General features: G+C 43.8%; 1 protein-coding gene across 2 annotated transcripts in view; it reads right to left on the bottom strand.

Moving 5' to 3' along the window:
• Positions 1-25708, bottom strand: part of SPTBN4 (spectrin beta, non-erythrocytic 4) — a 1597753-nt gene that overhangs the window by 638708 nt on the left and 933337 nt on the right. For both annotated transcript variants that reach the window (XM_085625377.1, XM_085625378.1), the window contains one exon: positions 9763-10026. In XM_085625377.1, coding sequence (XP_085481503.1) covers positions 9763-10026 — 264 coding nt within the window. The remainder of the gene's footprint in view (positions 1-9762; positions 10027-25708) is intronic.

Below are 25708 nucleotides of genomic sequence, written 5' to 3'. Positions count from 1 at the left end.
AAAATGTGCCTTTGCACTGGACAAAGATGCACATTCCTCCATACGCTTTGGGCATGCCGAAAATTCAACCATTCTGGGAGGGGGTCATTCAGAGGATGCCACAGGAATACAAATAGAGATGCATGCTTCCATGGTATTACTGGAAATATGGAGAGAATAAGACGCAACATCCCATCAGAAACTCCTGATTAACGTGGGCCTCCTACTATCAAAAAGAGTAGTGGCACTGTGCTGAGGGAACAGAACAAGTCTTAAAATGAGCGAGTGGGAGATGAATATCTGCTATGCCAGGGAAAAACTAAACACAAGGGTAAAAGGATGCCCCAAGACATTTGATAAAGTAAGGGATGGATGGTACATAGAGGGTTAGGTATAATGATGTCAAGCACATGGTCTACTGAGGCCGGGGACCGGAGGAGAATGAGTCGAAGTGTGAACTGACAGACTACCTCGAAGACACTGAGCCGCCAAAAGAGTCTTTCTCCAAAGACACTCCCTAGTGTTCCTTGTGAAGAGCATGGGGAGCGGGGGCTAGGAGGGAAAAGGGTGAATATTTTTGTAGCAGGTTAGCTGTTTGACAATCTTCTGTCTATTGTAAATAGAATAAAAAATGCTAAGTAGAAAAATATATATTGTAAACAAGATGCAACCCTGGACTTTCAGGGAGAAAAGGTCTTCCTCCTGTGGAATACTGCACAGTCCATCCTGGCCAAAAACAAACCACTAACACCAATAGTAGAAGAACTCACAAACCATAACACACAGTTTGGCTGGATAATTCTAGATGGGATACAATTCCAAATTAAAGATGAATACTGCCATATCACATTGATAAACAATGAGATAAAGGCACTCAAAGGGGTCACTACAAGCTCCACAGGAAATGAAAAGCAAATCAAACACGGGGAACGAATGGAAGCCACAGAGGCAGCACCTGAAGAGATAGAATACATTTTGGGGGCTTTACCATTGGTTTAAATGGGAAAGTCGAAAAAGTAGTTTTAAATCTGTTTTTCCAGGCTGCAGGGGCAGGCTGGTAGACATTTTGCACATTGTCATACACAAGGTGGCATAACCAGAGCGGCAGACCTGGGGACACACTCTGTCTTATATGCCCTGGGTACTCTTGGGCCAATACACTAGGAACTTCTATGTAAATCACCTTATGCCAATCAGGGAAAGCCAATTCAACATACATTTGTAATGGGTTAGAACAATGGCCCTGAGGTCTGGTTAGCAGGCCTCAGTGCACACTCAAAGTCGAAAACCCAGCAGCTAGTAGTCCAAATGGGGGTAAAAAGTATGGAGGGGGGGGGGGCTGCAAAAAGCCTGTTTCCTCACAATGTTTGATCATATTGCCATCTCCACGGACACAGATTCATCATAACCCTGACTCTGGCCAGCTCTCGAAGGGCAGAATTTTAAGGTTTGGAAAGAAGAGGAATGTAAGCTATTTGCAGGGTTATATAGCAAAAAAGATCATCAGAACGTTCAAAATCTGTAAACACATCTTTCGTTGGGAAAAAGGGAAAAATTCCAATACTATCAACTGAGACACTTGGCACAATACCCCAGTTATGTTATAGGACATTAGAGATAAAAATGAATGTGAAAAATAAATCACCACACGTGGTTCATAAAAGTTTCAATTTTATATAAGTTGGTTTCCTGAGGAAGCAGTCAGTGGTAGCGGAGATATAGAAAACAGTGGGACACGATGTTAGATATTAGGCATGTGAATGGCTTACAGGAATGTGGTAGTGCACAACAAACATGTGGCTCAAATAGAATTTTTACTAAAAATCTTGACAGGGCGGTGCAAGTCACCAAAGGGGATGATGGACGGAGTGTTGAACATTGAAAGCACTCACCCCCAGTCAACTGATCTGGGTTTAATCCATCATCATTCTTTAGCTCACTCCACCACCCCAGTTCAGACATGGCCAGTTGACTGAGAGTGAGTGCTTGCATTGTTCAACACTCCGTCCATCATCCCCTTTGGTTTTGCTTTGTTCACCCTAAGTTGGAAGGGTATGCCCAGACATGGGTGACATGGCTTGGCAGTTCGGGCTGGACTGTTCCCATGAGGCACAGGGTCAGACTGATTTGCATATGGCCATGTCTGAACTGGGGTGGCGGAGTGAGCTAAAGAATGATGATGGATTTAACCCAGATCAGTTGACTGGGGGTGAGTGCCTGCAATGTTCAACACTCCGTCCATCATTCCCTTTGGTTTTGCTTTGTTCGCCCTAAGTTGGCAGGGTATGCCCAGACATGGGTCCCTTGCTCACTTTGCCACTGGATTCAAGCTAGCCTGGCTGATGACGGCTGATTAGCCAGAAACATTTCTCAGGATGTTTGTTTCCGGTCCAAGGGGTGAGTGCTTGCAATGTTCAACACTCTGTCCATCATCCCCTTTGGTTTTGCTTTTTTCTCATATAGAGATCAGCATCCCACCTTTATTCCCTTTTCTCATTCAGCTTAGCTGGCCGGTAAAACACCTCTTGAAGACAATGTCTTTTTCCTACAAATAAAGAAAGATTAACCCTTGTACATGCCAATTCAGCATGTGTTCAGTGGTTATGGAGTAAAAGATGTGTTTATCTCTAGGTCCATACAAATATATGGTCAAATTGTATTCCGTGTCACAAAAATCTATGTATTCTAACTGCAAATGCACAGTTTGGGCAACCTGAGAGACACAATGGCTATCTCTTGGAGTCAGAACAGTAAATGGTCCTGTTACTGAATATTTAGAGGAAGGACAGGTATTACTGGAAAGAACTATATACTGTTCTAATTCCATATCTGATGGAAAGTGCTTCAGATTTGCAACCAGGTATGTTCTTCTGATGGGTATACAAAAATGATATAACCACCCGAGTCAGGGTCTTACTCGGACAACACACATGCTCTAGGAAGTCGAAATGTTCAGATGAAACTCTGGGGGAACATAGGGAATTACTGGGGAAAGGAGTCTTCGTTATGGTGGTATTCTCCATTCACGTGGTAATTTTTTTGGGGTGTCAGTAATGAGGGCCTAAAATGCATTTCTTGCTGTTCATTCGTATTTGCTAATGCCACTGCCCGAAACCTTTTCCAAATGTTCCCAATGAAAAGGAGTGTGGAATAAGAGGCCTAAATAGAAATATTATATAACTGGAACTAATTTTTGCCAAAATAACCATCCTGTTTGCTTATTTTTACCCATCACAAATCCCATAACTTTGAATTAGTCATATCACTATGTGTTTTTCTTTTAGAGTTATGCATCATACCGGCCCTTTCTCAGTTAACATTAGAGATCTACAGGAAATACATCAATCATGACTAGGTCTAGTATAAATGGGAGTGATTAGAAAAGGTTAACTTTCAATGTTTAGCCTGAAAACAATATTTATCGATCACAATCATCTCTATTAAGATGGCTGCTCCAGGCATGAACATACTACGCTATAAGGTTTAGAGAGACCACCCAAAACAATTCATGCATAAGGGTTGTAAAAAGTGTAGTAATGTAAATGGCCTACTGACACAGGTGAGCCACGCACCACTAAGGCACCACATACCAGCATTAACATAAACTGTTTAGCATTTTTAACACATTTTATTGTAATGGTATCAAAGTTCCAAGAGTCATAAACTCTATTTCACAATGTTTATTTTTTGCTTTGGCGCATAAGCCTTTTGTAGCCTCAATACATTTATAATATAATATGTCCATGTACAACAAAAATAATTCCGCTTCAGATGCTACAGAAAATGTTGACATGTGTTTCCTCAGATGGGCACGCTTTTTCAAGGCAGTGTGATCTAGATTATGTCCATATACTTTCAGTAGTACCTCAGCCACTTCAGTCAGGTACGGAATTATAATTATTCTGGTGGCTTTTGTGGAAGTGGCATGATAAATGTAGTTTGATATATATACTGTCCAAATTATTTAGAATCAAAAGGTGCCTGTTCAGTGTTGTCACAATGAGGAGTAGCCAATTGCAGAACTTTCATGCTATAATGGAGATGATGCAGGCAAGAAGCTACACAGATTTTTCATACCATTTCAACAAGAACCACCAGAACATTTATTATTCAGTCATTAACTAAAGTGGCTGATGAACTGCTAAATGTATATCAACATAAACTAGAACACACTGATTTGAAAAAGCGGGTCCATTCTGCGGAATACATCAGCTGTTTTTTGTTGCATCTGAATTGGATTGATATTTGTTTTACCTGGAGATGGAGATACAATAAATATTTTAATAGTACAAAGGCTTATTTTCCAAATACTGAGAAAGAAAGTATTTGACTATTGATAACTTTAGGTCATTACAACAACAAAAATTTTTTAGAAGGCGCCCCTAAGAAGGAGATGTTGTTAAGAGCACATTCATGTATTAATTGTACTTTTAGGGATAGGAGCCCAAGGTCTTGAGTTAGGTGAGGTAAATTTGTTTGCAAATTAGACCCCAGTCAAAGACATCAAAGAAGTTGATATAACATGGCCAGCCTCACGACTGGCCTATGACTTTCCTCACCAGATAATCAAGGGCTCAAAAATGGAGGATGTCGGTGATCCCTTCTTAAAATCTACCTCAACAGCGAAGACCAACTCTTCCTGTTTCGTTCTATAATTTTAGATTGTCATTTTACACGACTATCATTATTACAATACTCATTTAATATAACAATGGAGGATAACGCACTTTGGAATGAAGGTATGCAAACTTCTCTGCTAACAACTAGGGCTTTTTTGACAAACCAAGGCGTTATCCCCAAAAAATCAGTGAAAGAATTTCTCCTGTCTTAAGAGCCACCCTAAGCATATTTCTGGAACACCATCAAACCCAGATGATTTTCGAGGCTGTGTAATTTTAAATAAAAATCACAATACTCCATGCCAAATTCAAGATGGGAGCTAAGGGTTCCAGGACGGAAATTTGTAGACCCATCGCTAATTTGTACAGACTGTCGAAACTGGATATACCAAGTAATGTGCCTAATGGGATGTGTGGCCAAAAAAGCTTGACTCCTTTTGAAGCCATCATTACTTTTCATCTAAACATGTTACTGTACCTAAAACTAATATCAATTTTCCATGAAATGGTAAGCATACATCATGTCCACTAATACTCAGAATTTTGTGTAAGAACCCTAGAATGTTTGGCATGGTTATTTTCACTAAGTTACTTTACTGCTTATGAGATTGGGTTATCATGCTGTAGCTCATGTTTTTAAATAATTTTCATTATCTCCTGTGATTTAAGTTGCAGTCGTAACTTCTGTTTGTTCTATTGTACCAAAAGCTTTGCCTTTTACTAAATTGTGTACTACTCATTTCAACATATCCCTAAACAAATGTTTTCTCCTTTATCAATTAGAATAAATTGAGGAAAGCGAATGTGCTATCTGCATCTCACTTTTAGCAGAATTTATGAAAATGCACTAATCTTTGCCATCCTACCAATAGATTAAAATTACTTTGTGGAGCATGTTCAATGAGTAAAATCATCTTGAATAGTCACTAGCTGCCATACTTTTCGGTGTAATCCACTTCATTATATAGTGTGAATTCATCAAACTATGGTCTAATTATATTTCATGCACTGGTAAACACGGTGGTGCATTACATTTATAATCCAGGGATACAAAATCCAATCCAGATGTCCCACGTTTAAAGGCAAAAATGGTGCGTTGAAATCTCTGAAGAGAAATAATAAATGATCACATTGAAATCTGCCATTCACATAAATAAGGGTGTTTTCAAAGTTAATCAATTGCTTGTTTTCAGTTTCATATTTAGACATTCTCAAATAGCAATGTAATAATACAACAGAGAAGTTTTAACACCAGCATATCGCTTGTTTTCTGTTTCACATTTGGATACTGTCAAATAGCAATGTAATAATAAAAGAGTTGTTTTAACACAAGCATAACCTCACATGTACCTAGAGTTGGATTATTTAACTCTGATTAAAATGTCTATTAAAAAAACATTGTTAGGAATCTCTTAACGCTTTCTCACACAGTCTGGGTAAATCCAAGTTCAATATCACAGTGCAAGGCAATTGAATCTCTATTCTGTTGTAATGTGTCTCATGTAAACCAGGTGTTTTTGTTTGAGGAGCAGCTCTCGACTACCTGGTCTTGCTCGCCGTTCCCCGCTGCAGTCCATGTAGCACAGAGGCACCATCCCAGCTCTCCAGTTACTCGGTACCGCAGTGTGAGCCCCGGTCCCCTTGGTTTTTGCCCTTAAAGCTACAAATGTATTGTTTTTGTCTGTGCTGCTGTCCTGTTGATCATATTGTTTTTCATTGTGGTGATGTTTGCCCACGTTACACTCTATTTTGTCCAGTTTTTCCCTGGATTGTTTACTCTTTTCTGGTCTGTTCTGATCCGGGTCTCTCTGGTTCACCCGGCGCTGTCTTTCACTGTGCCCATGCCCCCTGCCCTTCCACCTCCCCAACAGCCCTTCCACCTCCCAGTGCTACTTAATGGAAGCCACAGCGCACTCGACCAACTGGTCTTGCTTTCCGCTCCCTGCTCCAGTCCCTGTAGTACAGAGGCACCGATCCGGCCCTCCAGCTACCTGGTACCACAGTTCAAGCCCCGATCCCCCTTGGTTTTTGCCCTTAAATCTGCAATTGTATAGTTTTTGTCTGTGCTTCTATACTGTTAACCATATTGATTTTCATTATATTGCTGCACTGTTTGCCCACTTTACACTGTTTTTTACACATTATTTGCCTGGATTGCTTTCTCTTTTCTGGTCTGTTCTTATCTGGTTCTCCCCTGCGCTGTCTTTTACCGCCGCCCAAGCCCTCTTCCCTGCCCGAAAATACCTCCCACATCCCAGGGCTAGTTAATGGATGCTGCATCTTCACCCTGATTGCGCCCAGCACAAGAAACCCTGGTCCTCCTCACTGCCACAGGTACTCTGCCACAGAACTCTGTGCCCTGCATACCGCACGCAACTGCTGTCTCTCATCTCCTCGCTCCACAGCTGGACCTTTCACCTGCATCCACTGCTGATTCACCGCCACCCCAACACCGACCCCAACCACATCGAATAAAGCCACGCAAACCCCAGATGCCGACACCCCCCCTAATTCCCCCGGATCAACTCAATTGCCTCCTGATCAACATCAGATCACTCTGGAAACACGCCACCGAAATTGGGGACAGCGTCTCCCCCATAGCCCCCGATGTGACTTTCATCACGGAGACCGGGCTCGCCACCCTCACCGGTCTGCCCTGCACCACCCTCAACCAACACAGTGTTCCGCACCACAGCTGGACCAAAGTAACTCAGCAGCAATGGACCGATGCCCTCCGCACCGCGCAAACCAACATCGTCCACCAACCTGGACCAGACAGTAGATAATTTCAACGCCTGCATTGCCAACGCTGCCAACCAAGTTAGCCTCATCAAACCAGCCAAAACACAACGACCCACCAAAAGTGCCTGCTGGTACATGCCAGAACTCAGCACATCAAAACACAGATTTAAACGACTCGAAAGAAGTTGGGGGCCTAGCAGGAACCACACTGACCAAGCCGCTTACAAGTCAGCCCTCAATGACTACCACGCGAGCTCTAAGCTGCAAAAAGGGAGGCCCTGACAGACCTGATCAAGACCAGCACCAACCGAACCAAAGAACTCTTCACCATCATCAGAGAGTTTATCTGCCCTTCAGCCACAGAAAACTCAATCCCCTCCTCACAGGAACTCAGCAACACCCTCGCCGACCATTTCCACAACAAGATAGCAACTAACTACAGAAACTTTGGTCCCCAACTCTCAGCACTCTTCAGCGACCCATCGACCACTACCACCAATGACCCGTTCACCGAGTGGGAAGAACTTAGCACACTGACAACAACCACCCATTCAGGAGCACCCACCGACCCATGCCCCCATCGACTCTTCAACCTCGGAAGCAATGAGATCAGCACCCAGCTCACCACCAACCTCAACGCCTCTATAACTACAGACATCTTTACCGACACATGGAAGCACCCGCTATTAGACCCTCCTCAAGACACATTCTGCAGAACTCAGCAAGCTCCAAAACTACCATCCCATCTCCCTTCTGACATTCCCTGACAAAGCCCTGGAGAAGGTCATCAACTCAACCTCTAACTCACCGATCATCTGGAAAGAAACAAACTTCTGGACCCATCCCAATCAGGTTTCAGAGCCAACCACAGCACCGAGACAGCCCTGATCGTCGCAACAGATGAAATCCTAGCCCTACTCGACAAAGGGGAATCAGCCACCCTTATTCTCTTGGACCTCTCCGCAGCTTTAAACACTGTCTCCCACCACAAACTCATCGATCGACTATGCCAAATTGAAATCACAGACGATGCGCTCAGATGGATGGCGTCCTTCCTCACAGGACACCCAGAGAATTTGCCTCCCTCCTCTTCGCAACCCAAGCACACTATCTGCGGAGTGCCCCAAGGTTCATCCCTCAGCCCAACCCTCTTCAACATCTACATGACATCACTTGCAGACATTGTCAGATCGCACAACATCAACATCATCTCCTACTCCGATGACACACAGCACGTCCTCTCACTCTCAGCGCACCCCACCTCAATGAAGACTAACTTCCATAACTGTATGAAGAACGTTGCAACATGGATAAAAGACAACTGCCTGAAACTCAACACGGCCAAAACGGAAGTTCTGATCTTCGGCAGACACATCACCCTTTGGAAAAACTCCTGGTGGCCAGCAGAACATGGACTTACCCCCACGCCTAAAGACCCCACCGACAACCTTGATCCACATGCTAAGCAAAATCTTCAAATGGCTCCCCATCAGCACAAGGAAAACTGTGATGCAAGCCCTCATCACCAAGTGGTTTGACTAAGGCAAAGCACTCTATGCCGGCACCCCCACCAAACTCATGCAAAGACTCCAGACAATCCAGAACGCAGCAGCCAGAGGGATCCTCAACCTGCCCAAGAGGATACACATCACCCAGCACCTAAAAGACCAACACTGGCTTCCCATCCAGAAGAGATGCCATCTCAAGCTCCTGACGAACGCCTACAAAGCCCTACACAACCAAGGTCCAGCCTATTTGAACCACCGCCTGATCTTCTACCAACCAACCAGAAACCTTCGCTCTGAACACCTTACCCAGACATCACGTATCCGCTGCAGCCACTTCAGAGGACGCTCTTTCTCCCACCCCTCCGCCAAAAGCTGGAACACCCTCCCCACCACCTCTGCACTGCACCCTCGCTGGCCCACTTCAGGAAGGGACTCAAAACCTGGGTCTTTGGCTGATAGCTGCAGCACAGCGCATGGATACCCCCCGGGGTGATTAGTCACTCTATACAAATACTGATTGATTGATTTTGTTTAGATCAAACTTCCATTACTGTACTTTTATACCATCATGAACAAAATGTTTCTACTTGCACCAATCCAGAGCTTCAGCCATGTACGGGAACTTTTAAAAACAAACAGCTTAATCAAAGACCACATTAAGCTGACCTCTAGCGATCCACCAATAGTTACATTTATAGATTCTACCTCATATTAGGGCCCTAACACAACCTATGGAGCAATATGTCCACCACGGTTATGTTCAACTAAAAAAACCAATTGAGTCATGTTTTATTCATTACTGTCTGAACCAATGGGTCATACACGCAAAATCTGGAGGCACTGCATCTTGCTGAATTGTACTCTCTCTAAAGCATTCATTGGTACATAAAGGTGTATTTATTAAGCAGTCTCACCTGCAATTTCTTCAGCTGGTTGTTGACGCTGACCATGTCAGGGCCAGGCTCCACGCCATGCAGATCACCCTCCAGGTTGAGAAGCCTCTTATCTAGATCGGCATAGCTCTGGACCAGCTGATCAGCTTTGTTGGCATCAAAGAGCTGCCTGGCCTTGGCCTGTGTGGTAGTCTCTAGTTCTACCCAGCATTGCCGGATGTCCTCCAGCTTCCGGGTCACCACGCTTGCTAACTCTGGTTTCTCTTGAATGAGCTGGTGACCCTCCTGAAGAACAAAACAAATAATCACAGCAAGATGAGGCTGTACAGAGCAACACCATAAACAGGTATAACTCAGAGCAACAACAAGGATGAAATAGGTGCAAAGCTGGAGATGAACTTGGGTTTGGAATGCTAAGAGCAAGGAAAGACCTTAACAGCTTTGATGGATCTGTCACTTCTTACTCTTATTGTTGGACTTGGTCCTTTTGGCTAAAGTTCCCCTAAACTTTTTGCTTTCCCCCTAGACCTTTTTTCTGACCTGGTGGTGCCAACTTAGATGCTTTGGGCACTTTGCCACTGCTGATCAGTGTCAAAGGGCAAGTGCTTCCTATGTGAAGTGTAATGGTAATTGGTTGTCCATGATCGGTATGTTTGCCTTACTAGTAAAGTCCCTAGTAAAGTGCACTATGTGTGCCAGGGCTGGTAATGCAAATGCTACTAGTGGGCCTGCAGCACTAATTGTGCCACAGACACAAGTAGCCTTAAAGAGAGAACTCAGGCCTGCCACTGCAGTGCCTGTGCGCAGTTTGTTAAGCTGCCCTGTTGTTCTGACAAGTGCACCCACTTGCCAGACTTTACCCTTCCCTTTTTATGCACATTAGACACCATTATGGTAGGTCCAAGGTACCCCCTGGGCAGGGTGCAGTGTATGTGAAAGGTAAGACATGTACTGAGGTGTGTACCATGTACTAACAGTGAAATACTCTCCATTTCGTGTTTCACTGTTGAAAGGCCATCTTGCCCATAGGACAGAATGGGGGAAGCTGTGTAATATGTTTCTAGCCTATCTTCCCACGAGCTTAAGATGGAGAGGTGAAGTTTAGTATGCCTGAACTCACAACTCAATAACACATCATTTTGTGAAGCTGTTTTTTGCATTGTGTGTTTAGAAACCACTCTTTTAGAAGTGGTGGGTTTTTGTGCTCTAACATTTCTGTGTGTCTCTGCCTGGTTGTGGATTAACTGTCTGGATCTGAAAGTGATAGGATCTGGGGAATGTCTTGACCCAGGGGAGGAGGTGAGACAGCAACAGGCTGACCTGCATCGGGAGTGTAGGGGGAGGAGTTAGAAAATATTCTTTTTATGTAAATTAAATAAACCTATTTTTGCATAATGTATAAAAATCATGATAGTTGACATCAGGCCTTCTGTTAAACTCATTTTGGCAACTGACTGTTAGTGTTGTGTGCAGATCTAGATTCCGTATATAGGTTTCCCGATTTATGCCCTTATATAGGTACAATTCACATTGCCCTTATTTGGACACAGAATTCCGGCCCTTATTTATACATTGTCCATACAAATCAAATACAGGCATGGCCACCTACATCCGTCCATCCACGTCACAACTAATTCTTGGAAAACCAGACCCATAAGCCTTTAGGAATTTCCCTCAGCTTGAATATTGATTTCTCCAAGAACTGTATGCATGAACATCTATTCCTTAGGGGTTCATTCATGACGTTCCTCTGCCCGACTTTTACGTCAATACTGGCATTCCTAGACACCTTCAAGGTATAAATATACCAGCACTTGTCCTGGCAAATTGCGGTTCCCGGAGGATTCGATCCAACCTAGACTACGCGGTTCGCCACGGCAAGTTTCGAAGGAGATCGGGTTCCAGCCTGATGCACTGACCTGACGCTGCCATCCTACTCGCAGAGAATCCAGCTCCAGTGCTCTCTGACTTCCCTTGCGGGGGGTTAGACTATCGAGTCCAGAAAAGAGATTCCAAACTCTCTCATTCTCAGGTATGGAGCTGACTAGAACTTAGAGAAACTTTAGGAAACTCTTGGCTAAACTAAAATATATCTGGCTATACTTTAGAAATGGCACCTACTACAAACCTCGTACTGCACTTAGGTTAGGTACACTGGGGTAGAACAATTTAGAAGCATCAGATGAGTATCACATTTTAGCTTATGTTATTTATTTATGTATTTTGATTAATATATGTCATAGCTACAAACCATGCTATTGCAGTAATATTTTGTCTTACTGCTAACCTCGTACATATTGTACTTCGCAGTCTGTCTTACGATTGTAGCAATTCATATCTCTTGCATGAGAAATAAGACTGTTCAATAAACCCTTTTATTGAAATGCCCGTCTCTCTATTTCTGTGCAACTCTGTAGAAACGAAGCATGCACGATTGACTGAGTGAAACTGTTATCTATTGTTTCCACGATTCTGAGACTGTTCCGATTCTAAAGGGAAAAAAAGTTGTCATGTTTATGCGGTTGTCAGAGACTAATCCCTTCTTGTATATTCGAGAAGTTTCTAGTGACCTCTGAGTTAGCTGGCACACACAAGTAATTAAGTTTAATATACTCGATAGAGACATACTGACCTTAGTCCTATGTCAATTCTATAGTGTATGTTATTCCAATGCGCAGAGCCTATCAGGGATATAGGAACTACACTACATGGCGCCCAACTGTTTAGTAAGGCACTAATTTAACGCTAGATACTGAAGCAACTTAGTCGTGCTTTTCTCAGAGACCCCCTACTCATAAAACTCCATAAGACGTCTGGAGTGGGTAGGGATAATATCCGCCATAGCTGAGTAGGACGAAAGTCCTATGTATTAGCTGTTTGGTTTTGTTCAACGTTGAAGGATACAGTGTTCCAAAATATTGTGCACCTTATCTTTGTTTCCTTGAAACTTGCTCTGCATTTTTTTATTTCAACATGTCCGAAAACGGCACTAACACCGATACTGGTGGAGCTGCGGCTGACCAAGTCACAGCAGCTTTTAATCGTACAGGTTTTCAAGAAACCAACGAGGATGATATAATCATCCATCCAAATTTAAGGAGAGTCATAACTCTAAAACTTATAAAACATGGTCTGACACCAAGAGGTGGTAGAGCAGTTTTTGTGATAGAGGCACATGAATCTCACCAGACAGAGATATTCTATTCATGGATAGTATTCCCAGAATCAAATTCAGTAACACACTTATTTCACTTCTAAAATAAGATGAACCACCAGAGGAGTATATTCCTTTCTAGGATATTGATATTCCACTCACATACCAGGAGCATGAGCTCTGGTTTAAAGGCGCCCTAAAACATTACAATCACATTACCAGGCTCGGTCCACTAGGTAGACCAGGAGAAACATGGCTGATTTTAGCCGGCTACACACCTCATCCTGACATTGAAGAAATGTCAGATGTGGCTCTACTAGCTCAACTCAAGGAGCTAATCAAAATTTATAGACAGTTGGTTCAATATGTCATGCGGACTTTCACAGTCCAACCACCATTAACCATTCAAAATCCAACCCCTCATCAGAGGAATACACTAAAAATCACTCCACAGACTTTACACACAGTCATGGGTAAAATGCCCACAAAACATGAACAAATTCCATTCTGGATAGCTCAAACAATTACTCAAATCGAACAGTATTTCCTAATTCTAGCCCTTATGAGAAAAACAGAATTCTAACAATCTGTTTACCAATGGGGATCATGCCACATCTGGAAGACTGCGCCACTTGGGGCACAGTCTTTGCTGCACTCTACACAAAAACACATAGTGTTCAGTCTATGGCGGTAATACCTGACGTCCTGAAACAGATTCAAAACGAATACGGGGCAGAGCCTGCTCTAAATTTAGGTATGAAGTTACTTAAAAATTTCAACCAGGTCTCAACAAAAATATTATCTAATATTAAAGGAGAAGCAGCATCAGTGGCAATCCGCCAGAAACTAATGGAATTTGATGTAACAGAACAACCTCAAGAACTAGCCAGAATAATTGAAAAATCCTATGAAGAATTAGGCAGACACAGTTTGGGAGGGAAACCAGTTAAACCACAACTGACTGAAAATCCTGACAAGGTCTTTCCTAAAAACACTCCTACGTCTTCTAAAAAGAAGTGGGAAAATAGCAAACAGAATTCCAAAGAGAAGCGTACTCATTCCCGAGGCAGGTCTCCTCCACAGAAGGAGCCCTCTGAAAGGAGGTACAACCTCAGGAATAGGGATAATTTGAGAAAACCTGACAGATATCAAGATAATGATACACGTTCCTCTCGTACCTTGCAGATATCGTCACAGACATCCGAAAGAAGAGGACGGTCAGAAAACAAGGAAGAACGCGTCAAGTCCAAAGACGATCAAAAAGTTCTGAAAAATAAAGCAAAACCTCAATTCTCCGAAAAAAAGGTAGCAAGTCTGAAGATCAGACATGCCGAGACTACTGAGAACTCAAGAACGGAGAATGGGCCCAGACCATGCTGGACAGTGCAGCAGAAGTTACAATAGCTCGCCAGAACCTGAAGGGACTTCTGGAGACAGTGGACTTGAATGAAGACATACAAGTTGAGACTGTAGACACCAGGGTTAGTGCTCCACATAGGTTATATGAAATAACACTCCGGATGGAGGGAGACATACCGAGAAAAGTGAAAGGACTCTTTTGGGAGCATCTTTCAAAGGGTTATGATATACTTCTAGCAGAACAGGACTGGCCACCAGAATTTGTCAGGGAGTGCCCACATGGCGAGGCCATCATTATGCCTGCCTTCTCCAACCATGTTCCAATTCATTTAAAATGTACATTAGCCAGGAAATGGGCAGTAGCCCAAGCCCCAGCACTGTATTAAAATCATGTAGGATGGAATGAGGACTCACCTCACCATAAAATCCAGTTGAAGAATCAACCGACTGCACAAAGGCAGTACCCAGTTAAGCAAGAAGCTTAAAAACAGGTCAGGGAGATTTTAGATCAACTTGAATATCAGGGGGTGATTGAAAAATGCACCTCATCAATGAAAAATTCTTAGTTTCCGGTCTCCAAACCAGACAACGCAAATCATCTAGTTTTGGATTACAGACACCTAAATTCCTGTTGCAAAACATTTGCAGTGCAAAATGCACATAGTACAGCATTAATGAATAACATTGTGCGCAAAAAGTATAAAACCACATTAGACATTTCAAATGGTTTCTTTTGTCAAAATATTGCACCAGAAAGCAGATATTTGACCGCTTTTCAATAATGGGGACCCAGCGTCAATTTTGTCGACTGCCCCAGGGATTCAAAAACAGCCCGGGGTTATTCTCAGCAAGGGTAACAGAGTTACTACAAACTTATGATGACGAAGCATTGTCGATGATATCTATCTGACAGACGATGACCTGGATAGGCACTTGAACAGGGTGAGCACCATAATATTGGGCTTCACCTCAGAGGGTTACAAATTCAAGTTTAAAAAGTCAAGAATTGCCCACCTCAATGTCCTTTTCCTAGGATATGAACTATCAAGTGAAGGCAAAAGCCTGGCAGCTAACTTTTTAGAAAAGTGTGCGCTACTCCAACCTCCAAAAACGCTGAAAAATGTACATTCGATTCTAGGTTTCCTGAATTTTGGAAGAACTTTAAATTACGCAGAAAGGGTTACACCTCTCTACGAATTAATCAAACCTGATTTTGAAATCACACATTGGACACAAAAACACAAAAAAATGTTGTGTTCACTCCAAACAGACATGTTAGCAACGAAACACTTGCAAACACGCGTAAACCTATGCAACTTAGTGATCCGAATAATTCCGGGTCAATGCGGATTCACCGACTTAACTTTTAACGAAGGTGAAAAAGTACCAATTGCATACAAATCCCACTTGTATACACAAGCAGAAATGAAATTCACTTCTACAGAAAAAATTCTGCCAGCAGTTCAAACTGCTGTAGCAAAAGAAAGAGCCCTAGAACAGGGGAAACGCATTATGGTTGTGACTCCTGTACCAGCCCTAGAGGCAGTTACAAAGGCTAGCATTCCAAATGCAAAAGCTTTACATCCGATATAGATACAATGGGTTAATTCTCTTGCTGCAACTGATGTTGAATACGTTTTTGATCCATATTTAAAAACACAAGCATTCCTGCAATATGAACACGAATGTCCTCTGCCTACTGAAATTCTCCCTCTTGACCAGTACGAATTTATAATTTAAACTGACGGATCTGCACAGCCCGCTATGGGGAGTGAACAAGCTTACAGTGCAGCGTGTGCTATCGTTAAAAGTCGCATACGAGATGCCCAATTCAGACCAATGGTCACAAAAACCCAATCTCTAGGAGATTGTACAGCTCAGCGAGCTGAACTACAAGCATTCAAGATGGCACTTGAAAACACTGATCGCGAATTCCCCACACTGATAGTGTGCGATTCTTTTTACTGTGTTCAATCTTACAATGAATATTTACAGAATTGGATTAAAAATGGTTTCAAAGATGTAAAAGGTGGCACTATCAAGCACAAATTGCTTGGGGAACAAGTAGTTCAGTTGTGAAACAGAGTAAAGAACACTCACGTGATACACACACAAAGCCACCAACGTGATGGCGTTCACGTTGAAGGGAATTCATTGGCTGATGAAGCCGCAAAAGGGGCTGTGCAAACAGCTTCCGTAGCTGCAATCACTCGTTCAAAAACAAAAATAGACAGCGAAATAATGCTGGCTGTCAATGCATCAAGCAAAGGCAGCGGTGCGGGATTACCGAAAAAGTTTCCGCTCAAATACTCATATATAATTGATGCGAACAATGTTCCGTTTGCTCGAATCCCTGGAGTGGGGGATAGAGTAATTCCAAACATGGAACATAGACTAGGGCTAATCCTAGCAGCACATGAAGGGCTCGCCTCTGCCTATGCAGGTGTTGCCGCCACAGTAGCATTATTAAAACAAAGGTACTGGTGGCCCGGCATTAGGAAACAGACTAGAAATTATGTTTTGGACTGTGAGATATGCCAAAAAATGAAAGTCTCTACTGTGAAACGTCCTGCGCAGACGCCCCTGTTAATTTCAGATAAACCATAAGCTTGTGTTTACCTGGACCACTGTGGTCCCTTACAAAGGGATGGGAACTATAAATATTTCATGGTCGCAGTGGATTTGTGCTCTAGGTTCCTATGGATGTGGCCTCAGCGCTCGGCTAACGCTCGAGCTGTTATAAAAGATTTGCGAGCCTTTATCGGTACATATGCAATAGGCACACTACATTCTGACCACGGTCCTGCGTTTAGCACTAGGGCTTACAAAGAAGTCATGTCCAGTCTAGGCGTAGCATTGCGGTATTCTTCTCCATTCCATCCTGAGGGAAATTCTGTTGTGGAAAGAAAAAACCGGGACATAAAGCAGTCTATAACAGCTAGGGTATTAGGTTCGGGTGATGGGTGGGTCAAACATTTATATGGGGTCCAGCGCGCAATAAATGACTTGCCAAGAAGTTCTCTAGGGGGTGTCACTACATATGAGGTCCTGTTTGGGACTAGAATGTTGGTTCCGGACTTAGATATGAAAGGAACTGTGGTGGAAAACAAACAATTTGATATCAAAGATCGTTTGGCTGTTTTACAGGACTTAAATGAACTTAGAACGCAACAAAGCAACGTGGTCCTGAAGCCAACCACTACTGAGAAAAATCCGGCTATCCCAGCAAGGCCTGTCTGGATCCCAAAGCTTGGGGATCTAGTCAGAGAAAAAATTGCGGACAAGAAGGAATTTGGGCCTTCTTACAGACAACCAGTACCTGTCCTAGCAATCCACGGACCAAGAACAGTACTTTTGCCGCCCCTTGCTGGTAAAAAGGAGAAACGATTTGTGTCCATCGACCTGATCAAACCACACTATGTGGCCGATACTGAACAGTAGGTCAAGTGGACTCCGCCAATGTAGCAGACGCATTCCTCTAGCTACAATCCAAGAGGTTCAAACTGAGAGACTCATCACCTTTGAAGATTCAACAGTAAGAAATAGAGGACTAAGCAACAATGCTAAGGACCTTGTACCTCTTGAGACCCAAATAACAGTTCGTCCAGATACACCTGTCTATAACGAAGTAACAAGTGATCAACTGATTCCAGCAATTTCATCAAATGCGGATGCAATTCAAACCACTGACAGAACTGCTTCTGGCTATTTCATGAACTTTGATACGTTTTCTGAGGATCCCAGCGAGCCTGAAACGACGCCAGTACACAGAACTTTCAAAGAACAAGCAACAGACTTTTTTCATCTACTGGAAAAGACTTATCTGGGTTTCACCATGGATTGAACTATGGATTGTTTTGGGAATATTCTTCTATCTACTTTGGTTAGCTCTGGTAATAACTCTGGGTATGCTGATTAATGGAAGATATATTCAAATGGACACAGCAAGTAAAAGAGTGAACTCAATTCTCAAGCCAAACAAATCATCCCATTGTGAAGCAAGAGGCTTGTCAGCAGTGAACATCACAGCGATTCCTATACCTGAGAGTATAGTTTGGGACAAAACCGAATATGACATTTTTGGCCCGTCTGAGCTTTTGAAGATTCTACATTTATTTAACATTTTATTAAGTGACTTTATTACCTCCAGTAACTTTTCTGATGATCGGGACTTGGAGACTGTTAATAATATGATGTCTGATCTAGAGATGTCAACTGCATTTACTAATAATGAATATTTACAAGGTTCATCAGACTATGAACAACTGTATTGTTATAACCATTATGGTCATCATTTCTTGCACAAATCTGCAACACCTAGAAATGCATTTATGTATAACCAATGGGAACATTGTCCTACGCCACCAAAGGGTAGCTCAAAAACATTTGCAATGAAATTTCCATATTTTTCAGAGTTAATATCTCGAATGCAGAGACATTTTACTTTAAGAAAGTCAATAAGACAGGATTGAAAACCAAACAGATTTATTTTACAGCCTTTATTGCCCAACTGTCTAGACAGGCTTACGACTTTTGGAAAGACAACATTGAGACAAAAACTCTCTGGGGTACTGAAGATTGGCAGGTACAGGGAATAGAAGCTTTGTTTAGAGCCTGTATCATCCCTGAGCAAATTATGTTTTTGAACGACACTGTCCAACAAACATCATGCCTTGGAATAGCCAAGATAAAAGACATGAACCCTCCGTCTAGACATGCACCTACAAGTGAAAGCACTACACGGGGGAGGTCGACGTACATAATATTTTGCATCACAACAGATCAGATCCTGAATGGAAAAAATGGTTGCTCTGGCCCTTAGACACAAACAACTGTCAAGATAGATTCCTGAACAAAACACAAGGTTTTACCTTTCATAGGCCAGACCCACGTTATGTCCAAAGACAGCATCCGGGGGTAGTAACAACTTACATTGTAGGGAAACTTTGCCTTGATTGGCTACAGAAAGCAACACTAGAGGATGTAAAACAACACTTAAGTTTACTTCAAGAAGGCGCAGACCTTAGGGAATTCTTGCTAGGTCCAAGAAAACCGCGTCAAAAACATTTCATATATGCCGGCATCTACGCTGCTTATAATGAAGCATGGAAGGTCACCCAAGCAGAGACTGCAGAACGAATACGAGAAATTGATCATATTAATTAAGAGAAATCTCTCTCTGTAGTAGACAATGGGTTAACGACTCTGTCGTCCAGGATATATTCTTGGGACAGCATTGTATCCTCTGTCATAGACATCATTGAACAAGACTTGGTCATGTTGCAACATGGTCAGTCACAGCTACGTTCTATCTATTAGGCTGGGCGCTTCAAAACCTGCGTTCTGGCTATGTGCCTTGGCGTTTAATCAATACTACGTCACTGTTTTCAGAATTCAATCTCACTGATAGACAGATCAAACTGGCACAAAGGGGAGCAGACTATACGGTGCTGAGCATTGAAAAACAGGATAAATTACTATTCACAGTAGCAGAAAAACCAGCTACTGAGTGGATCATACATGGTAAGATTACTCTGCCTGTTACGACTTTGCATTTTCAGTATTGCCTAAAAAATATACCAGCAGGCAAATATGAAAGGTTGGGTAAAGAATACATCAAAACATCCTGGGATTTACCTTACACACACAGATGTTGAAGTGGGGGACGTGAAGTGTTCGTTAGCGGTAAAAACATAGGACTACGGTCAGTATGTCTCTATCGAGTATATTAAACTTAATTACTTGTGTGTGCCAGCTAACTCAGAGGTCACTAGAAACTTCTCGAATATACAAGAAGGGATTAGTCTCTGACAACCGCATAAACATGACAACTTTGTTTCCCTTTAGAATCAGAACAGTCTCAGAATCGTGGAAACAATAGATAACAGTTTCACCCTGTCAATCGTGCATGCTTCGTTTCTACAGAGTTGCATAGAAATAGAGAGACGGGCATTTCAATAAAAGGGTTTATTGAACAGTCCTATTTCTCATGCAAGAGATATGAATTGCTACAATCGTAAGACAGACCGCGAAGTACAATATGTACGAGGTTAGCAGTAAGATAAAATAATACTGCAATAGCATGGTTTGTAGCTATGACATATATTAATCAAAATACATACATAAATAACATAAGCTAAAACGTGATACTCATCTGATGCTTCTAAATTGTTCTACCCCAGTGTACCTAAACTAAGTGCAGTACGAGGTTTGAAGTAGGTGCCATTTCTAAAGTATAGCTAGCTATATTTTAGTTTAGCCAAGAGTTGCCAAACATTTCTCCAAGTTCTAGTCAGCTCCATACCTGAGAATGAGAGAGGTTGGAATCTCTTTTCTGGACTCGATAGTCTAACCCCCGCAAGGGAAGTCAGAGAGCACTGGAGCTGGATTCTCTGCGAGGAGGATGGTAGCGTCAGGTCAGGCTGGAACTCGATCTCCTTCCGAACTTGTCGCGGCGAACCGCGTAGTCCGGGTTGGATCGAATCCTCCGGGAACCGCAATTTGCAAGGGCAAGTGCTGGTATATTTATACCTTGAAGGTGTCTAGGAATGCCAGTATTGACATAAAAGTCGGGCAGAGGAACGTCATGAATGAACCCCTAAGGAATAGATGTTCATGCATACTTAATGAGTTCTTGGAGAAATCAATATTCAATCTGAGGGAAATTCCTGACGGCTTAAGGGTCTGGTTTTCCAAGAATTTGTTGTGACGTGGATGGACAGATGTAGGTGGCCATGCTTGTATTTGGTTTGTATGGACAATGTCTAAATAAGGGCCTGATTTCTATGTCCAAATAAGGGAAATGTGAATTGTACCTGTATAAGGGCATAAATCGGGAAACCTATATATGGAATCTAAATCTAAACACAACACTATTTTTGCGGAGAAGTCTGATCATTAATCTTGCTCTTCAAAAAATTACATGATGTCAGTAACCTTAAAAACTCCAGAACTCTTACATGTATTAAAATCCCATTAGACATATGATTAGTTCAAATGAGGGAAAGAGCATTTGTAGAAAAAAATGAAAATCAGATGATCTGTGCCTGCTTAAAAGCACGTGGCTAAGGGCACTTAGAAATAGGATTATTTTACAACAACAAAACACTACCTTACAACAGCACTTCTATCACCTTTCAAAGTCTGCACTCAGCAGGTCATTTTTAAAGGAATACTTCCAAACTCAACTTGCTCCTTGAGAAAGTCCAAAGAAGTGACCTATTTGGCATGAATTTATATTTGTGCCTTGACCCTTTCTTTTTAAGGCAAAAATGGTTGACTGTCACCTTAACATAATCCCTCATGCCAATTGACTCACTGAGTAAAAAATAAATTACCATTAAATGGTCCAAATAGTGCTGTAACTATTATCATTGACATTGCCTTTAAAATCCACTTACTCTCACACATGGTCCAAATAGTGGTTTAACTATTATCATTGACATTGCCTTTAAAATCCACTTAGTCACACACACAGATTCTTAAAAAATGTTTTTCCTTTGGCTACATTCCTCTAATGTCCACCTGCCTTTCTCCCTCGAAAGGGGACTCACATGAACTATGCTAATGTTTTGAAACACGCCCTCTCTAAATATAAGCTGTACCTGGGACACTGTATTGGTTTCTTATCCATGAAGAACTGAACTTAAACTCTAACCTTAGCACATAATTAATGCTGCTGCATTGGACCTCACTGTCCCATTAGAAGAATACAATACTATAATTCTCAGTGAGCTCTACAATTCTATGTCAGGACCGGAGGGTCTGATTATGCTTTTCTTTCTCCACTTTATTTACTACATAAATTTCACAGCAGCCAGAAAAGCAATATAAAAGATTTTATCACAACAACAAAGGGAAAAAGTTCATTTGGAACCAAGAAAAAACTAACAAGGTTTGAACTCAGACTACAAATCCCTTAGTCCATAGGAGATGATACACCACGAGTCCTTTCACAGTGTCTATGATGGATGGATAGCCCCTCCATTTTGGTTGTCCCTCCTCTTTCTTCGCTGCTTCGCAGCCAGTTAAGTCGCTTTTTTATCTCTTAAAAGACTACATTGCTTGTAATTGCTTAATGGGTGTTATTTGCGGCTCCGAAGCACTGGTTCTATTTAGGACTGTGCCCAGGGGAGAATGTGTTACCTAATTTGCGGTCTCTTGCCTTCCAGATTCCTCACCGCCGCTGGAGCGTTTTCGCTCCTTACGCGGCCGCGTTCATTTAGTGCGGTGCTTCTAGAGCCCGCTAGGGGGGACTCGCATGTCTCCTTGCTCCCGCGGTGCAGTCTCCTCAGATGAGGAGCCGCGCTGCGTGAGCTGCACCACCGTGAGAATTGTCCCCTGCTGCCACACCGTGAACGCCCTTCGGGGTCTGTTTGTTTTTCCTAATTAATGCCCCGGTGGGGGTCCGTACTGCGGCTCAGCCGCGTCAATCGCCTCAGGGCAAGTTGTGCATGTTTTCTCTTTTATCGCGCGCTGGGTAACGGTTTGGGTCCCGTCAGCTTGCTGAGGGTCTGCGCACTTCGGAGGTGAGTGCAGCCTCGATAGCGGTTTTATTCCGCACTTTATCTTTGCAGTCCTTCGGTCTGCCCACATTGGTTTCTGGTTTTCCCAGACTTCTAAAGAATTGAGGCTATCCTCTCTAGGCATACTGTGAGTTGCTCCTGTTCCTCTAGAGCAAACGAATATTTGAGTAAATAATTTCTGTTGCCTAGCACCATGGAACAGAATGATCTTTATGAGGAGGAGGAGGTCCAGGAATACCTCCCCTATGGTGACGACTTTTTTGACCCTGTGACAACTCCATTTACAGGTGTGTAAATGAAGTTGTAGGCCCTATGGAGTAGCGCCTGTCCGACCGCATTGAACTGGAATGCGACGAATTGGCTCAAGCCCACTTAGGGGCCATGGCCCCCGCTGGTAATCCAAGCACTGGGGAGAGTCCCCCGCCCCCTAAGAAGTGTTGCACTGAGGGTGGCCCTGAAGAGGCGCAGGGGGTGGACAAAAATGCATTTGAGCACCTCAGAAGCGCTTTTCTGGCTAAAGCGGTCCCCCCCCCCCCCCCCCTGCACCACAAGTTTGTGGTGGGCCACCTCCGCAAGCCCCTAGAAAAGGAGGCTAGGGGGTGCTTGAGGGCAGAATGTCCACGACCCACGTTGGAGGGGAAAGTAGCCTTCACCCCGGAGCTGGACTCCAAGATGGCCACCTTCTTGGCCAAATACATGAAAGACCCCCGAAAGGGCATCGATCGTTCTTGGCGCTCCTCTCAAGATAAGCTTCTAGATGCGATAGGGCCCCTAACGAAGATTTTAGATATGGCGGAGGAGGCGAAGGTGACAGGTTCCACCATATCTCCTGAAGTTCTGTCGAATTGGGCTCAACGGGCGGTAATCATTTTGGGTAACGCCAATTGTGCCCTATCGACAGAACGACGACGCTCTCTACTAATAACATTGGATCCCAAATTGGGCAACTTGGCCTCCTTGGAAGCGGGGGCAGTTGCACAAGGGGGCCTCTTTGGGGACCCCTTTGTCAAGGAACCGGGCAAATTTGTAGCTACATTCACCTCGTTGGACAAGGCCCAGTCCAACATAAAGAGGGTCTTCCAGCCCCGTTTTCTCAAGGGGCCGGTCTTGGCAGGGGCCGCTCGACCGGCCATGGCGGCCAGCAGAATCCCACCAAGGGACAAGGCTCCGTGCGGGGGCAGTATAACTCCACCGCCAATAACACAAACTTCTATCCCACCAGGGGACAACGATTTCGACGCCGTGGCGGCTTCAAAAACATCGCAGGCGGCAGTGGTTCCAACGGTAAGTGTCATTCCTGCAGCACAGGTCTGTATTGGGGGGCGGCTAGCGGCCTTCCAGGGTGCTTGGGCAAATATTACCAGAGACGCTTGGATTTTGCAAACCATCCGAGGGTTTCATATCGAATTTTACGATCTCCCTTGCCAAGAAGGCTTTCCACGTCCCATCACCTCCTCTGTTTCCGATGCACAGCTGGTCGACGAGGAGGTGTCCGGGCTGCACCGCAAAGGGGCCATTTGTCGCTCAGCTCTGCATCCCAATGGTTTCCTCAGCAACATCTTTTTGGTGGACAAAACCGATGGTGGGCGGCGTCTGGTAATCAATCTCAAAGAATCAACGGGTGGTTGGTTTACCGACATTTCAAAATGGAGGCGATTCACCTACTCCAGGATGTCCTTCTTCCGGGCGATTGGATGGTCCGACTGGACCTCAAGGATGCCTACCTAGTGGTTCCAATCCACCCCCCGCACCAGCGGTTCCTACAGTTTTGCTGGAGAGATCAGATTTACGAATGTACTGCCCTTTCGTTTAGGCTTTCATCAGCGCCTTGGTGCTTCACAAAGGTGCTCCACCCAGCAGTGGAGTTCCAAAGGAGTCAGGGCATACGTATGATTGTTTACCTGGACGACCTCTTACTTATGGCGCAATTTCCCAGGAAGTTAGCTCTTCAGTTACAGCAAATGGTTTCTCTCTTGCAGGGGTTGGGATTCGTCATCAACGGAGACAAGTCAGTCCTCAACCCTGCTCAGAGGGTAGTGTTTCTCAAATTTGTCGTGGATTCACTCCGCTCTTCCTTAAGCCTGCCGTCTCGAAAGATGGCCAAGATTCGGCACGAGTTGAGGCAGACCATCTCTAAAACTACTACCTCTCTTCGTCAGGTATCCCAGGTGGTGGGCCTTTTGTCCTCGTCCATCCAGGCAATCTTTCCGGGACCCCTTCACTATCGAGCCCTACAACGCCTGAAGGCACATCATCTCAGGAGAGGTCTGTCATACGATCAGAGTTTTGGGACTATTGCCTGACGCATCACATATCTGTGACAGCAGAGTATCTGCCAGGCCAAGCCAACCAGGTGGGAGATTGGCACTCCAGGCATCTGAAGGACTCCAGCCCGTGGAAACTGGACGTTCACTTTTTCAAGTGGTTGGCCAACCTATGAGGGCCATTCTCGCTGGATCTCTTTGCGTCCCGCCTAGATCACCAGCTCCCGTGTTTTTTCAGCTGGAGGCCGGATCCCCTTGCGGAGGCCATGGACGCGTTCCTACAGGAGTGGAGTCAGGAGAAGGGTTATGCCTTCCCTCCAGTCTTAATGGTGGTGCGGACGGCGGCCCGGATCTGCTGCCAGAGAGCGGAGGTGGTAGTGGTGATGCCGTATTGGAGGTCCCAAGTGTGGTTTCCAGTTCTTCTGGAACTTTCTTGGGATTCTCCAATCCTACTCCCCCTGTTGCCTCATCTTCTGCTGAATCCGGACGGGTAGCAACATCATCTCATCACCCAGGGTTTTCTCCGCCTCATGACGTGGCGGCTTTCAGGCGATGTTGGTCGCACCCAGGACTTTCGAGACCGACTGAGGTCCTCTTATCCAAGCCTGGACGGACAGTACCTCAAAGCATTATCGCTCCGCCTGGACTAAGTGGATGCGTTGGTG

This window comes from Triturus cristatus, chromosome 9 (assembly GCF_964204655.1).
Source record: "Triturus cristatus chromosome 9, aTriCri1.1, whole genome shotgun sequence".
In the NCBI taxonomy this organism is placed as follows: domain Eukaryota; kingdom Metazoa; phylum Chordata; class Amphibia; order Caudata; family Salamandridae; genus Triturus; species Triturus cristatus.
Note: the sequence above shows the minus strand (reverse complement) of the source record. Positions and strands in the feature narration are given on the sequence as shown.